This window comes from Schistocerca piceifrons, chromosome 2 (genome assembly GCF_021461385.2).
Source record: "Schistocerca piceifrons isolate TAMUIC-IGC-003096 chromosome 2, iqSchPice1.1, whole genome shotgun sequence".
In the NCBI taxonomy this organism is placed as follows: Eukaryota; Metazoa; Arthropoda; class Insecta; order Orthoptera; family Acrididae; genus Schistocerca; species Schistocerca piceifrons.
In genome coordinates this window covers 758,686,120-758,704,158 of record NC_060139.1, presented here as the reverse complement: position 1 = coordinate 758,704,158, position 18,039 = coordinate 758,686,120, and the positions used below count along the sequence as shown (strand labels likewise).

General features: G+C 39.2%; 1 protein-coding gene across 3 annotated transcripts in view; it reads right to left on the bottom strand.

The window, feature by feature from the left end:
* Positions 1 to 13,416: 13,416 nt before the first annotated feature.
* Positions 13,417 to 18,039, bottom strand: part of LOC124775085 (sorting nexin-6-like) — a 76,461-nt gene continuing 71,838 nt past the window's right edge. For all 3 annotated transcript variants that reach the window (XM_047249893.1, XM_047249891.1, XM_047249892.1), the window contains 2 exons: positions 15,466 to 15,551; positions 13,417 to 15,389 (listed from right to left, as the gene is read on the bottom strand). In XM_047249893.1, coding sequence (XP_047105849.1) covers positions 15,339 to 15,389; positions 15,466 to 15,551 — 137 coding nt within the window. In that variant the 3' untranslated portion in view covers positions 13,417 to 15,338. The remainder of the gene's footprint in view (positions 15,390 to 15,465; positions 15,552 to 18,039) is intronic.

The following is an 18,039-nucleotide window of genomic DNA, read 5'->3' as shown; positions in this document are numbered from 1 at the left end:
TACATCAGAACTATGACCAGTAAATAAATCTATTTATGAGTTTAGTATTCTAATTGCACCATTTGAGTACATCTACAAGTCCATTAAGCTCACCACGAAAATCATTAATAATTGTTACATGAACAGTTTTATACACAATCACAGAACAAGAGCTACACTTAACTTACTATTTATCCAAGAAAAATAAAAAAAAACTCAATATTTCCTACCAGGAAATTGAACTATCAACAAACTGTCAAAGGGCATTGAAGAGATAAAGAAACCCACCTTATTTAAGAAGGCGCATAGTATACAATAAAGATTTGTTTAGTTGTTGAACAATAATAAATGGTAAAAATGTAGCAAATGAATACTAAAAGACATCTGTCACAATAAAATATATCTTCATAGTATAATGCAAGTCACTGGAAAATCAAAGCCCATACACAGTGTGTGATGCATATTACTAACCACCTTTGATTTTCTTATGCTCAATATCTCTTTCATTATGGAATGATGCTGACTCAGGTTTTCAGACAAACGGTGAAAATGTGACGAAAAGGGGTATTGTCATGTTCCAGATGTCAAGTGAAAGTAATCAAGTGAGAAGTGAGAGAGAGAGAGAGAGAGAGAGAAAGAGAGGAAAACACTGAGAGATAGAGTTTCTGGCCATTAATTACCTTAGGAGACACTGTACTTAGTAATGGCAGTAGGCATATTAAACAGTACACAACATTGTCCTAGCTTTTAGAACTATTAATTCCTTCCTTGGGGAAGACCCCAAGGTGAAAGAGACCCACCTCCTCTAAGGACGAGTGATGGAGGGATGCAGGAGGTCAGAGGAGGGAGAGGAGGGGATAGAGAGAGAAAAAGAAAATTCAGATTCTTTGTTCACCATTGACCACCTGAGGTGGAATAGGCAATTTACATGGATATCATATAACATTTTCCTTGAATAGTACATTAAAGCTAAATAAGCATTGAAAATAGTGCCCATAGATGATAACATACACCATAACATCAGATAAATACATTCAGTGACATCACATAATGAAATCCTTAAAAATTAACGCCAATTGATTTTATATTCATAAATTCTGTTATATTGTAAAAAGGATTGATTAGTAACCAGTTTAGTAGCTTGCTCCTGAAGCTATTTATGTGAGCCAACTGAGAAGAAAATGGAAGTTTATTAAATATTTTTAGACTATTGATTAGATGGGAATTCCCTGTTCTTGTCAGCCTGTGCCTAGGTATGTCTAATTTTGTTTTGCCTCTCCACACTCCATATGTGACTGAAAGAGTCCAAAATAAATAACTCTTAAATATTCTTTTGTCACCAGGCTTCTCAGTTTCCGCATTACATAAGTAACTCGAGACAATTTTGTGCAGGTATGGTTGATGTATGTCTCCCACGTTAACTTAGAGTCTACATGAATTCCTAGAATTTTAACTGCTTTCACCTCTATCTCTTTTGACAATCCTAGTATAATCTGTTGGTTTTTATCAGGATTGCAAAGCAGTGTATTTGATGAGAACCAATTTAGTGCTGCTTCCAGGCCATCTTGCATCATATCTTGCAGAACTGATATGTTCTCATACTGAGCAAGCAAAGTTGTGTCATCAGCATAACAATTAACAGTATTGGGGATACAATGGGGTAAACCATTGACTGCAATTATAAAAAAGAAGCACCCAAGGACAGATCCTTGTGAAAATAGATGTGTAAGCAATTAAATGGGATTGAAAGCAGAGAAATTCATCAATAATTATTTAAATTATTCTGTTTCTTTCTCAAATAACTTACATGTCAGAGCCGTTAGAGACACTTCAGTAATTCACTGTTTCCTAAATATCCTCAGACAGGTTACAGTGTAAAATAACCTGCCTCCTGCAGCCATTCAGTCTCCCATCGAGGCATGATGCACCTATCACAAAATGAGATGATGGCATGCAATGGGACATTGATGAACATCATCATCCTGACATGCTTCCTTGGCTGCTTTGTTGGCCATGTAGTTTCCTTGTATCCCAATGTGGCCAGGTACGCAGCAAAAGAGTACCTCCTTGCCATGGTGTTGGAGCTGCTGTAAGGAATCACAGATGAACTGAATCAACTTGCCTACTGGATACATTTGGTGAAGTGCTTGTAGCACACTAAGCAAGTTGGAACAGACAAGAATCCTTGTACAGTGATGTCTGTTAATCTTCGCCAGTTCCATCATGATACTGTATAACTCCACATCATAATTTGTAAATTGCTCTGGAAGACGCACTTTGAAACTCCTATTGGAGAAAACAGTGGAACAACCAACGATATTCTCTTGTTGGGATCCATTTGTATAAACATCAATAAAATTGTAATATGTACTTAAAATGAAAGAAAACAAAACTGTAAAAATGTAATCTTGAGTATAAGTTTTCTTGTACTGTGTCAAGCTTAAAATCACTTTGGGCCTCTGAAGACACCCAAGGCAGTAACGCATTCCACCCTGGCTGTGTATTTGGAGGTATGATAGCTCCTGATCCTGGAGGCAGTCAGTACCACGTATACAGAATGGCTTGATCATATAGGGCCATTTCCTGAACAGCTGTTCAAAGTTGGGTTGGACCACTGCACTAAATGCCAATGACTGAGGTGACACAGAACCAGAAGGATACATCACTGAATCCAGAGTGGTGGTTCACCAGCCTCTGCACACAGACTCTTAACAGGTCTGATCTGAAAGGCTACAGTTGACACCCGAATGTCCTCATGGTGGACAGCACCTAAAATCTTGATGTAGGAAATATGGGCTGATCCATAGAACAAGCTGCCATAATATAAATGTGATCAAAAACAAACGCCCTATAAAACTGCAGGAGGCAGGACCTGTCAGCTTCCCATACTTTCCACTAAGGCATTTCAAAATATTCCATGACTGGAAGCCTTTTTTTTCATACGTCATTCAGGTGTGGGAGTCAAGTTAATTTCAAGTCAAATAATAATCCCAGAAAGCACACAGTTCTTGAAAATGTAAAATATTATCCCACATTCTGAGCACTGGTTAGTTATAACTTCAACGAGCATGGTTAAATTTGTCACATGTGGTCTTCTCTGGGGAGAACCAAAAACCAGTTGTCCTGACCCAGGTTTTGAGCCTCCTAATAGTCAGCTGTGTTGCCTTGTTGTCACTGTAAGACTGAAGAAAGAGTAAAAGATTGCAAAGTCACCAATAAACAAACAGCATTTGACAGGGCTCCTGACTGCGGAGCAAATGTCATTGGTAGCAATGGCAAACAGTACACCTCTAAGTACACTGTCTTTGTGGGGCCCATTCTCTTGAACATAGCAGTCAGTCTCGGCATGGCTAATGCAATATCGAAAACATCGGTGCTTGAGAAAGAATTGGATAAGAAGTGGCAGAGGTCCACATAGTCCCCATTCATGAGGTTGGCGAAGGATGATGTACCTCCAAGTAGTGTCACACTGTATGTTTTTTTGAGGTCAAAAAATAGACAAACCAAATGGTTTCAGCATAAGACGGACTCCTGTATCACTGTCTCCAGTAGAATTAAGCTGTCGAGGGTGGAACAGTAGCACCTCAAACCTCGCTCAGTGCAGTTCAGATGACCTCGGGATTCAAGCAGCACATGAGGCAGCGGTTAACTTTGCATTCAATAGTCTTAATGAATAAAAAATAGGAGTGCGGGTTAGCTACTACAAACAGCATAGTGAACGCATTATTGTGGCCAAGATAGACACAAAGCCCATGCCTACTACAGTAGTACAAGTTTATATGCCAACTAGCTCTACAGATGATGAAAAAATAGATGAAATGTATGATGAGATAAAAGAAATTATTCAGGTAGTGAAGGGAGACGAAAATTTAATAGTCATGGGTGACTGGAATTCGTCAGTAGGAAAAGGGTGAGAAGGAAACATAGTAGGTGAATATGGATTGGGGGGAAGAAATGAAAGAGGAAGCCGCCTTGTAGAATTTTGCACAGAGCATAACTTAATAATAGCTAACACTTGGTTCAAGAATCATAAAAGAAGGTTGTATACCTGGAAGAATCCTGGAGATACTAAAAGGTATCAGATACATTATATAATGGTAAGACAGAGATTTAGGAACCAGGTTTTAAATTGTAAGACATTTTCAGGGGCAGATGTGGATTCTGACCACAATCTATTGGTTATGAACTGCAGATTGAAACTGAAGAAACTGCAAACAGGTGGGAATCTAAGGAGATGGGACCTGGATAAACTGAAAGAACCAGAGGTTGTAGAGAGTTTCAGGGAGAGCATAAGGGAACAATTGACAGGAATGGGGGAAAGAAATACAGTAGAAGAATGGGTAGCTCTGAGAGATGAAGTAGTGAAGGCGGCAGACGATCAAGTAGGTAAAAAGGTGAGAGCTAATAGAAATCCTTGGCTAACAGAAGAAATATTGAATTTAATTGATGAAAGGAGAAAATATAAAAATGCAGTAAATGAAGCAGGCAAAAAGGAATACAAACATCTCAAAAATGAGATCGACAGGAAGTGCAAAATGGCTAAGCAGGGATGGCTAGAGGACAAATGTAAGGATGTAGAGGCTTGTCTCACTAGGGGTAAGATAGATACTAACTACAGGAAAATTAAAGAGACCTTTGGAGAGAAGAGAACCACTTGTATGAATATTAAGAGCTCAGATGGCAACCCAGTTCTAAGCAAAGAAGGGAAGGCAGAAAGGTGGAAGGAGCATATAGAGGGTTTATACAAGGGCAATGTACTTGAGGACAATATTATGGAAATGGAAGAGGATGTAGATGAAGACGAAATGGGAGATACAATACTGCGTGAAGAGTTTGACAGAGCACTGAAAGACCTGAGTCGAAAAAAGGCCCTGGGAGTAGACAACATTCCATTAGAACTACTGACAGCCTGGGGAGAGCCAGTCCTGACAAAACTCTACCATCTGGTGAGCAAGATGTATGAGAAAGGCGAAGTACCCTCAGACTTCAAGAAGAATATAATAATTCCAATCCCAAAGAAAGCAGGTGTTGACAGATGTGAAAATTACCAAACTATCAGTTTAGTAAGTCACAGTTGCAAAATACTAACACGAATTCTTTACAGACGAATGGAAAAACTGATAGAAGCCGAACTCGGGGAAGATAAGTTTGGATTCCGTAGAAATATTGGAACACGTGAGGCAATACTGACCTTACGACTTATCTTAGAAGAAAGATTAAGAAAAGGCAAACCTACGTTTCTAGCATTTGTAGACTTAGAGAAAGCTTTTGACAATGTTAACTGGAATATTCTCTTTCAAATTCTGAAGGTGGCAGGTATGAAATACAGGGATCGAAAGGCTATTTACAATTTGTACAGAAACCAGAAGGCAGTTATAAGAGTTGAGGGGCATGAAAGGGAAGCAGTGGTTGGGAAGGGAGTGAGACAGGGTTGTAGCCTCTCCCCGATGTTATTCAATCTGTATATTGAGCAAGCAGTAAAGGAAACAAAAGAAAAATTCGGAGTAGGTATTAAAATTCATGGAGAAGAAGTAAAAACTTTGAGGTTCGCTGATGACATTGTAATTCTGTCAGAGACAGCAAAGGACTTGGAAGAGCAGTTGAACGGAATGGACAGTGTCTTGAAAGGAGGATATAAGATGAACATCAACAAAAGCAAAACGAGGATAATGGAATGTAGTCAAATTAAATCGGGTGATGCTGAGGGAATTAGATTAGGAAATGCGACACTTAAAGTAGTAAAGGAGTTTTGCTATTTAGGGAGTAAAATAACCGATGATGGTCGAAGTAGAGAGGATATAAAATGTAGACTGGCAATGGCAAGGAAATTGTTTCTGAAGAAGAGAAATTTGTTAACATCGAGTATAGATTTAAGTGTCAGGAAGTCGTTTCTGAAAGTATTTGTTTGGAGTGTAGCCATGTATGGAAGTGAAACATGGACGATAACTAGTTTGGACAAGAAGAGAATAGAAGCTTTCGAAATGTGGTGCTACAGAAGAATGCTGAAGATAAGGTGGGTAGATCACGTAACTAATGAGAAGGTTTTGAATAGGATTGGGGAGAAGAGAAGTTTGTGGCACAACTTGACTAGAAGAAGGGATCGGTTGGTAGGACATGTTCTGAGGCATCAGGGGATCACCAATTTAGTATTGGAGGGCAGCGTGGAGGGTAAAAATCGTAGAGGGAGACCGAGAGATGAATACACTAAACAGATTGAGAAGGATGTAGGCTGCAGTAGGTACTGGGAGATGAAGAAGCTTGCACAGGATAGAGCAGCATGGAGAGCTGCATCAAACCAGTCTCAGGACTGAAGACCACAACAACAACAACAACAACAACAACAACAGTCTTACCCATACAACTGGTAAGGGCTACACTCCAGTAACTGTTAGGAGCGCTACAGTCCTTGCCTGGTTTCCAGAATGGAATTAATATTGCCTCCTTCCAAGTTGTGGGGTACTGTCCATAAAACCACATCTGATTGATACAAGAGGAGAGCTGTCCTTTCACTCCAGGCACAGATGATGAAGTATGGCATAATGGATATCATCAGGTCCTGCAGCAGTGTAACTGGCTGCAGACAGAGCTGATTCCAGTTCCCATATGGGGAAAGGAAGGTTGTAGACATCGACATTATGCAAGAAATGAAGCTTCCTCATCTGTGCAGTCCTCCAGAACACCTGAAAAGCAGGAGCTTGCCTGGATGATGCAGTGACAGTAAAAAAGTGTTCAGCTAAAACCTGAGCCATGTCTTCTGACGCATCCACCAAGACCCCATTTCTTGAAAAGGCCATAAGGGAATGTGTACTGCCCTTGCCTGAAATCCGCCTTATTAATCCTCAACCTTGTGCAGTGGAAGTAGGCCAATGAAAGGAAGTTGTGAATTCCTTCCAGGAATCACTCTTCCGTTCTTTTATCGCTCATCTCATATGAGCTCTCACAGAGCTGAAGGCATGAAGGGTTTCTGTAGTTGGATGGTGTTCCAAGTTCCACAGTTCGTCCGGCTCTAGTCATCAAGCAACAGTTGTCACTCAACCTAGGTATAGGCTGTCGTCTGAGGTGGTTACTAGACTGGGGGATGGACTCTGCATCAGCCTGTTGGATGTCACAAGTGATATGGGCCACCATCTCCTGTGCATAGTCCTTTTGTTAAAAAATAGCCTGTTGACTGTATTGCAACCACTTTGCCTTTTGAATTATCCATTTTCATGGTATCCTGTCTGCCACTGTCCAAGCTGGCAGACGGATCCACACTGGGAAGTGGTCACTAGAATGTAAACTGTAGTGACTTCCCAGTGGAATGAGTTGGCAATAGTTAGGAACAAAAACTAAGGTCAATGGCTGAAAATCACCCTGTGGAAACGTGTGTCATCTGACCTGAGTTCAGAAGGCAGATATTCTCAGAATGGATGAGTTGCTCTATCATTTGAACCCTGGAGCAAGTGGTAGCCGAGCCCCACAGCACATAGTGTGCATTGGAGTCCCCCACAAGGAGGAAATGGTATGGGAGTCCCCAGAAGAGTTCTGTCAGTGCATCTGAATCCAAAGCATCATGAGGTGGAAGATATACAGAACACACTGTGGTATTAAATGGTGCAAGAACTTCCATGGAAACTGCTTGTAGGCCATGGTAAGAGGGACAGGAAAGGAGTGGCACCTGTCGTCAATAAAAACAGCCACTCCACCTTTAGCTCTGTCTCCTGTAACAGGCAGTAACCCCGTAATGCTGGTGTGTCAATGACCTTCAAATGAGTTCTTGTTAAGCAGATGCAGGACAGTTTCTCCTTGACCAGGAGCTGAAATTCTTCCAAATGTGACTGGTGTCAATTTAAACTTCATCGCAACACTGAAGTCCCCGTGGAAGCCACTGATTAGAGATGGTTGGTCCTGCCTTTCTCCCTTGAGACTGTGATTTGCTGGGGAGAGCAGGGGAAGTCAAATTCGAAGTCCATACCCTCTAGAGCATAGCCCTCATCTGAGAGGGAGAGAGCTCGCTCATCCGAAGATGTAACTGCCACTTTCTTCTACTTTGAACTACTTTTTGAAGGACTTTTTTCTTACTTGTGGGAGGATTTGGTTGTTTGGGTTGAGGGGATGGCTTAGTAGGCTTCTGATGGCGGGCAGTGGTATGTGGCTTAGATGGCAAACCCATTGACGATGGCTTCTGAAAGATTTCTGGTTCAAGTGTAGCATTTCCCCCCCAGATACACCAACAAATGCATGTTCCCATACTCGAGTCTGTGGTCCGAGTTTGTGTGAAGGCTCCACACTTGGTGACTGGCTTCTTAAGGGCTGATGCAAAAGAAGTAGCAAAAATTGTAGATTGCATAGTTTTGAAAGCCTTTTTAACTTTACCACAGCATATGCATCTCGTGACTTTCAACTCCTGAATTTTACTTTCCTCATTGTAAACTTCACACTTTCTGTTGCACACGGGGTGATCCCTGGAGGAGTTTATACATTTCAGAAGAACTATACAAGAATTATCCAATTCATGAACTGGGCCTTCAAAATTTCCACGCATAGCCCTCCCTTTACATCCCAAAGTGGTATGGCCAAATCTTTTGACATCTCAAGCATCACATTGAGTTAGAAGCAAACGGACAACCCTAAGATGGATATAGACTGCATGGAGTACTAAACATTAGACTAAACGTTGCAGATTTTTACAGTGTGTCATTGGTCCTCCTCATATAGATCTGCACTTCCATGACCCCCATATTCATCCATTCTTCATGTAACTCCACAGGGCCCGTCTCCATTATATCGGAGCAGGTAACGATGCCTTTACTAAAGTTAAGAGTGTTATGCAACTTAGTCTTGAGTGGGTAGTCACTTACGGCCTTACATCCCAGAAGCTTACATACTTGGTTCAAATTAGCAGTTTCAACTAGAAGTGTACCATTGCAAAGTCGTTTGACACTTTTTAGCGGCCCAGCAACACCCTCCCTTGTCTTGTGAACCCAGAAAGGGGAGACCTTCTCAAAGGTACCACCTGCTTTCTTGATTACAATGAAAGTTTTATAGCACACTAATGCCCTGTTCTATGATTCTGAGACTACTACTCAGGAGGACCGACCAACTGAGCTCTCTCTGATGAGTGTGTGTAGGTACTATCTGATGGTACACCCGTCCTGCCAAGAGTAATAGTTTGATGAGACCATTCCATAGGGATCCCAAGAGATGCTAGGGTAACACATAATGATCCAGACAGAGCCCTATACAACTTGGAGGGGGGGGGGGGCATATGACCCCGAGGTTGCCTGCTAGAGACTGTCTTAGCTCAGTCATTCACTTTATCAGCACTCAGCACACTGATGCTGAGGGTCAAGTGTATACTTTCCTTGTAGTCCAGGCAGTGAAGCCAAGGGCCCCATTCTCCAAAACACACAACATTCCACAGCCACGCTGCATGGTTGTCGCTGAAGCATGCCCAGAGCTTACAGTAACAGAGGACTGGTGGCAATAATCAGGCCCCAGCTCTAACAACCAAATGCTGAGCCCCTGGGGGCCCAAAGACACATTTTTATCATGTACTATTGTTAAAATTTCCTCATGTGATGCCTGTCTGGTGTTCAGTCATGGTAACACTGGAATAATCAGGATCCTTATAGGACTATGATTTGATGCAGATTGCTTCATTGCAAATCAAACAATGGAGAATCCAGGATGGAACGTACAATATTATGAGAAGGGAAGTTGCTACTTACCATATAGCGGAGATGCTGAGTTGCATCTCTGATATATGATGAGTAGCAACTTTCCTTCTCACAATACTGCTTCATTGAAAACCAATTTAAGATTGACGATGTGCATATTCCTAGTTCTGAGATCTCTGAAGTATAGTGCCAGAAGGATCAGACTAGAAGGAAAGAGCTACATGAAAACCAAAAAGACCAAATGTGAGGTTAAGCCAGCATTAGCATGCTTGTTTCTGCCATAAATGCTAATAAAATATATTTCTTGCAACTTTCATTTTTCATTGTATATGGGGCATTTTCTATTGAATCTTTGCACATAAGGTGAAATTCGCTACAGACTTTGAAAATACTATGAGGTGTGATTGGAAAGTTTTTAAGGATGGGCTTGTAATTGTACAATGGTGGTACTTACGTGCTAGTGTGATGCATCTCCTTCAAAATAGTCCCCTTCTGACTGAACACACCAACTCAAACGGTGTTTCCACTTTTGGAAACATTCCTAGAAATTTTTTTCCTGAAGTGTGTTAAGGACACAGACTGTATTTGCCTGGATGTCTTCAATCAAGTCAAATCGCTTCCCTTTCAGTGAAAATTTCAGCTTAGGAAACATCTGGAAGTCTGCAGGGGCCAAATCAGCAGAATATGGCGATTTTGGAAGCACAGGAATGTTGAGTCTGGTTGAAAATTCAACGATAGAGAAGGCACGATGACCTGGAGCATTGTCACAACGCAGCACACAACTCCCGTTTTTCCACAATGCACGCCTTTTCTTCCACACCTTTTCACATAAACGTTCAAGGACACATTTTTAGTATTCCTGGTTAATAGTCTGTCCCCAGGGATAAATTCATGATGCACAACACCAGCAGAATCAAAACAAATCAACATTGTCTTCACCTTGGACCAGCTTTGCCGTGCTTTTTTCAGACATAGTGAACCTGATGTCTTCCACTGCGAAGACTGCACTTTGGTTTTAGGATCATATCCATATACCTATGATTCGTCACCTGTATTTACCCTATTTAACAAATCTGGGTCATTTTTAGTCAGATTAATCAGTTCTTGGCACACTTCAAGTCGGTATTGTCTCTGGTCACTTGACAACACTTTTGAAATGAATTCTGCTGACACTCGACACACGATCTGATCCTCAATTGAAATTGACTGAACTGCATAGAAACTTAAGTTCATCAGCCATCTCCCTAATTGTAAGTCTATGATCAGAGTGCACTAGGTCGCGAACTTTCACAACATTTTCATTCATTTTCTAGGTGGAAGGAAGACAGGACAGTGGTTCATCTTCAAATGATTTGTGGCCATTTTTAAATCTGTTGAACCAGACAAAAACCATTTAACTGGCTCATACAATTACCTCCAAAAGCTGTTTTTAATAGTTTAAGTCTCAGAGCTGATTTCCCAGTTTTAAAACAAAATTCACACATACTCGTTTCTCCATTTTTATGTCCATTTTCACGCAGACAGAATCCGGCAACAAGCCCTAACTGACCCACACTCAACCAGTTGCCACAACAAACTGACCAAAGGAAACGCAGTCTCCTGTCAGAGGGCGTTCAAGAACCTCCGTGTACCTGCCCGCCAAACCAGTAAGCAGTAGAAGATCCATTCTTAAAACTTTCCAATCACACATTGTATAACACAACTTCCTATGGTACAAAATTTTAGAAAGTGTATTATCATCAAATTAAAATTTGTATGAAACAAAAAAAATTGCTGTGTATCGTACAAACACTTTTGAAAAATTGTTGCAAGTGTTCCAACGTGGTACACATTTATTTAATTACTAAGAATAACCTATCACATTTTGAAAGTAATAGGTACAGTAACCTTTGAGAAAATGTTCATGTGATAGTGTTTGTATCTAGCTACACCCCGATCAAATTATTTGAAAAAAAACTAAAAAACCCAATTATAACCAACAACATAATGACAATAAGTGCAAAATTTGGTTCAATTATCTCTCAAACAATCAAAGTTGCATTAGCTTGCATGTAATCTTGTATTTTCTGGTATGTCCCCCTTAAAGATCCTGGAAGTCTTTCACTCACTTCCCAGTACACTTACAGCTTAATGGCCAATAATAAAAATAAGTTTCAGCTTAATTGCAATTTAGAAAATCACAGTAGAAGATAAATAATTTTCACTCGACCTTTGCCTCCTTGTCAAGGGTTCAGAGTGGAGCTGTGTACCACAGAGAAAAGCATTCAACAACCTCTCGACCAACATTAAGCAACACACTGGTGACCCCAAAATGTGAAACAAAAACAAAAATCACAATTAACCATTTCTACAAATTACCTGATGCTGTAGATTCAATGACTGAAAATTCCTGCTACCTACTGGCTAAGTGGCAGTGTCCACTGTAAAACTGCATGACAACTTATACTGTAAATATGCCTTTAACAGAGTATGTAACAACTTCCATTGCCAACCGTGTCCGTCGTGGTCTAGCAATCAGAGCACAAGACTCCAGCACTGGATGTCCCAGGATCAACTAGTCAGGACCAGGCATTTTTCCTCATTCTAGTCTTTCAGGATGGCCTACAGTCCTCTCAGCCAACCACTAAATGAGCACCAGGGATCTTTCTCAGAGGTGAAAGGTGGCTGGGAAGATGAGCCCATCACACTTTCCCTCATGCCACGGTGAAGAAGGGCTGCAACTCTACCTCGGAGTCAGGCCAACAGCTCTGTGACAGGCTTGCACCATGGACTTTACCCTTGTCTAAACATGCATCTAATCTAGCAAACATTTAGCTACAACTAGAATATAAACATCACCTCTCTGTGGCATAGCACTATTAATCACTGACTAAGGGGCAGAGACGAGATGCACCACACACACAGATTACCTCTGACATACCACTGAATGAGAAAGTATCAGGTTGCTATATCTTGTCTGCTTCAGTACGCCAATTTATATATTTTTAAATAGTACAGTAGATCACCATTCAGTTCTCAAGCTGATAACTTCATTGGTTGCCGAGCTGTATGAACTTACTAAGAAGACAAAATTTTCAGTGTCTCAAAGCATTTACAATTTTTACCTTTTTAATTTTAGCACCATGTCACAATGACTGATGTAAGTATGCTTCGCAAGGGGATGGAGATAACATGCTCCAGAGTGACATATGGTCAGGCACAGGGGTCATTAGCGTGGCAACAAGCATCTAGTTGAGACAGATCTCGTGATGAAGCATTAAAAATACACCACATGAAAATTGGTGGCATGTTGGATGAAGTTAAATCTTAAAAATTCATTAGTAAAACATTGATATCATGAGCTGATCATGCTAGAAGCTATAGTTGTACCAAGATTTCATCTTCCTAACAATTTTGATAAAATACTCTAGGTAATAACACAATATTATGAGTAAAAGTAAATGGACAAATGTCAGCAGTAATACCTGACCACTGACTGATTAGAGTACATGGGCCTATGCCTTTTTTTTTATTAACTTAACTTTGTGATTGACATTCCAGCAAATCAAGTGGTAACAGAACAGCCAGCTGCCAAATAATCTTAGTGTTTTCAAGAGTGCCATGTGCTTGCCGTTTTACTTGTTTGGCAGAACCTTTTTAAGGATGGCTGACTGCATGCCAGCAACACTGCTTCAGTCACAAAGCTATTCTACTTCAGGATGCCTCAAGCTTTTAATCTGAAGTAAGACTATGTGACAACTGGTTTTGATAATGGGTTTCAAGATTCAAAGAGAAACAATTATTTGACATGTATTTGTATTGAAAATATATTTACAATCATTTATGAGAAGAATGAAGTAACAAAAGACTATATTTCATGGTACAAAACAATATATGCTCTCAACTTCAGTACAGTATCAAGGCAATACTAACAGCTAAACAATGGAAAGCTTCACAATTATACTGACAATGATCTTGATAATCTTTCAGGACATTATTATGAAAACTTTAACATAAATGCACAACATTAGAATAATTACTCTGTGACCGTATTACTTTATACATATTATGAACAGAATCAACAGCCTTCACAAGTGGATGAGATTTTTTCCAATAAAATGCAAAATGCCATGCTACATGTAATACATATCTTCTCTTATAATGTAAAGACACACTGTGAACAATATATACATTTCTGGAAAGTATACTTGGATAGGTTGCATACATAAAATATTTAACAATTTACACGTAATATACTTTCATGCAGTTAAATTGTCAATATGTTGTCAGAGTACTTTTACAAGGAAACATGATATCAAATTTCTTTCACTCTGAAAAACAGAAGACCACACTATTTCTAGCCTGCTCTACACTAAATGGAAATACATATTCTGTGAAATACAAAACCAGTACAACTGAGATCTTTTCCTACACAGGACACATTAAATATACATTTTATTATATATATTATATGCAAAATAACTTGTTCAATCTGAGACAATATTTTCTTGAAATTATCCATTCAACTTGTATATCTGATATATCAAAACAATAAAAAATTAATTACCACATTAATACATACTTAGTATGTGAACATGGGAGGCAACCACAGAATTTAATGTGCAATTTTCTCCACAATGGAACAGCATCTCTTAATCTTTTTCCTTAGTAGCACTGTCCATCTGCATGCAAAATATTATGCCGATTTCTACAATTAACTTCTCATTTAGCCCAAATTTAGATGTTTACTGTATATTTTTACCATAATATATAATCTGCCTAAAACCTGGAAATTAATAAATTGTACTGATCATTTTAAGAATGTATCATTGAGCAAAAGAATTCCAGAAACTACACACAAAAATTTTCTACCAATTCATAAATCAGTCATTATAACAGGATTTGAGCTAACGTGTCACAATGAAAGCACTGTAGCTTCAGCATAGAATACATTCAGTTGTCATCTTTTTTTATAATTTACTACAACAGAAATTAACTCCATGCACTTGCATAAAATGCCTTTTTCATACTCATAACAGTAATATGAGTAACGCAGCTATGAAAGTGAACGAGGAAGAAAAATCCGAAGCGTAGGTTCCATTATATAGCTGGCTCTGCTGTGAACAATAATTCCTGCTTTTCACACGAACAAATGAACAAAATAATCTTGTACAGACATATTTCCTGTCACCCATTCACATTTTATCACCCTCACAAGCTGCGTATATGAAAGGAGGCGAAACATTCACTCTTGCATACCAGCTAATACTACCAAATTACAGCTGTTACAAACACAGTTATCTTTGACATGTCAGATAAACAGAAGATCATGCAGTTTCTTAATCAAGCTATACACATTTGACATTCAAACTAAACACTTACTTTCATGAACACTGAAAGCCCAAAGTGACCTCTTCCATCAAAGTTTGAAGTAATAACCTGTCATTGAAAAACAAAGCTGAGCTACCAGTCCATTTATATACATACAATACCAACACTTTGCTAATACCATCTTCCAAAGACAGTCATAAGGTTTAGTACATGTAAAGCACTGGTATTGCTTTACATCATAATGCTTTCTCTGAATAACCTTTTCACAACAACCAAATTCGGAAAATATTTCACATTCTTTGCACCATTAAGCTCATGTATTCAATTTCCCCACTAAAGAACAAAAGAAGATATTTCCTCTGACGAAACAGGAATGAAATCTGCCCTTGGTCACTCTTCCTTCAGTGCTGCTAAACAGTTCTTGAAAAGCTGAACCTGGGCCTGAAAACAAGCACTATATCATTGAAGACTGTCTAGTTACACTTTGATAATACTTCATAATTTTAATTCATTTTACCTTGGCATGTTTCAATTCGAGCTCTGCCAGTTCCATTAGATTCTTCCGGAATGCAACAACTCTTCTCGTTTTAAAATCTAGTAGTTCTGGGAACATATGAGGAATACATATTTGAATATGTAACAGTCTTCTTATAGGGTTATATTATAGGATCTACATCTCATTTTGAACAGTTTACTTACGAGACAATATAGACTAGTGATAACAGAAGTGTGATTATTTTGACTTTACAGTAATACTAATTTTGAATTGGCTGGCATTTACTAACTAGTGAAAAGAAAGTCCAATTTAAGAACTCATTTGAGAAGATCAAGCATTGATAGTGCTACATATAAAGTATCTAATGGTTAAACATTGTTCTCCAACTCATGGGTCTCAGAATGATAAAGGTTAAACATCATGAAACAAACTAACATCTTGTGAAACTTCTGCTTGACAAAGTTGCCACTGAGAAACAGAGCAGCAGAAACAAATATTAAATATAGTGTAAAAGATTAAAACAATGGGAAATGTGTGGAAGCATATTTAACAACTGCAATTAGCCAATACGGTATCAAAAAGAAATTTTCTGCATTATTGTCTACACTAACAGCTGCAGCAACTAATGTAATATTCATAAAGATACTTTAACAGTAAAAAAAAGTTGAACACTTGCAGCACTGGTAAGAAACCACAAAAAATGATATGGTATTAATCACTTTTAGTACACCATCCCCCCCCACACAATGGGTGAAGAACTGTAGACATCCAACAGAATTGCCTATGATACACCTTCTTCCAACCATACTGAAGTTTAACAATAAATCTACACACTGTCAAATTCCTTGTAGAAACTTCTGGAAGCACTCTGTGTAATCTTAGTGTTTGATTAAAACAAAAGTTTCTGCAAAACAAATGGTTGCATACTGGGGATCACTGCAAACACAACCCTTCCATACCTACACTTCAAAACACCACTTTAAAAAATTGGCACCATGATGAAACTAATTCTCTTACAGTACATAAATTAACAGGAAAATGCTCTTATTGGAGAAGAAAAAAAAAAACAAATAAGCTATTGTTTGAAAGATGGATTGAAAAGAAGGGTAACAGATGACTCATTCTACTTTCCTCAGCACCTTTAAAAATTTTCTCAAAAATGTTGTCATGCAAACATATTCATATTTTTTTTTGTGCTGAGAGGAGACACTGCCAGTGGGAAAGGACAGAAAAGTAATAAATACTGTCAGAGACAGCAAAGGACTTGGAAGAGCAGTTGAACGGAATGGACAGTGTCTTGAAAGGAGGGTATAAGATGAACATCAATAAAAGCAAAACAAGGATAATGGAATGTAGTCGAATTAAGTTGGGTGATGCTGAGGGAATTAGATTAGGAAATGAGACACTTAAACTAGCAAAGGAGTTCTGCTATTTGGCAAGCGAAATAACTGATGATGGTCGAAGTAGAGAGGATATGAAATGTCGACTGGCAATGGCAAGGAAAGCATTTCTGAAGAAGCGGAATTTGTTAACATTAAGTATAGATTTAAGTATCAGGAAGTCGTTTCTGAAAGTATTTGTATGGAGTGTAGCCATGTATGGAAGTGAAACATGGACAATAAATAGTTTAGACAAGAAGAGAATAGAAGCTTTCGAAATGTGGTGCTACAGAAGAATGCTGAAGATTAGATGGGTAGATCACATAACTAATGAGGAGGTATTGAACAGAATTGGGGAGAAGAGGAGTTTGTGGCACAACTTGAAGATAAGAAGGGACCAGTTGGTAGGACATTTTCTGAGGCATCAAGGGATCACCAATTTAGCATTGGAGGGCAGCGTGGAGGGTAAAAATCTTAGAGGGAGACCAAGAGATGAATACACTAAGCAGATTCAGAAGGATGTACGCTGCAGTAGGTACTGGGAGATGAAGAAGCTTGCACAGGATAGAGCAGCATGGAGAGCTGCATCAAACCAGTCTCAGGACTGAAGACCACAACAACAACAACAACTGAAAAATAGTAGACAATGGTTGTGGTTTAGGAAGAGTGGAAGCAGAACTACAGCGTGAGGTAAAAAGAGGGACACATTAGCAATGGAATGTAATTGACAGTGGCAATAGAGTGCTTGGAAAAGAATGAAGGAGAGGAATAAAGAGAAGGCTAGAATGGAAGCAGGTTAGAGCCAGTGATAATGAGAGTGTCTTATCAATTACAACAAGGAACAGAGAGATAATGACAGTGAGAACAAACAGCACCAGTGGGAAGGAAAAATGAGAAAGTACCATTAGGGAGGAGGAGGAGGAGGAGGAGGAGGACAGTGTAAGGTAACTGTGGCTGAGAGACACGAGACAGCGACAGATAGACACCGAGATAATGAAAATGAGTTGGGCTGAATGAGAGCATGAGAACAGGAAAGTGAGAATGGATGGATATGAGTGACTTGCAGCAATGGACTAATGGGTGTGAATGAGTTACAGTTAGGAGAGCTTGTGGGAGTGAAGTGAGTTTCATGTTAAAATGAGCATGAATATGTTCAATGCCAAAATTTTTGAGAAAGTTTTTTAAAGGTGCCAAGGAAGGTAGAATGTGGCAGCTG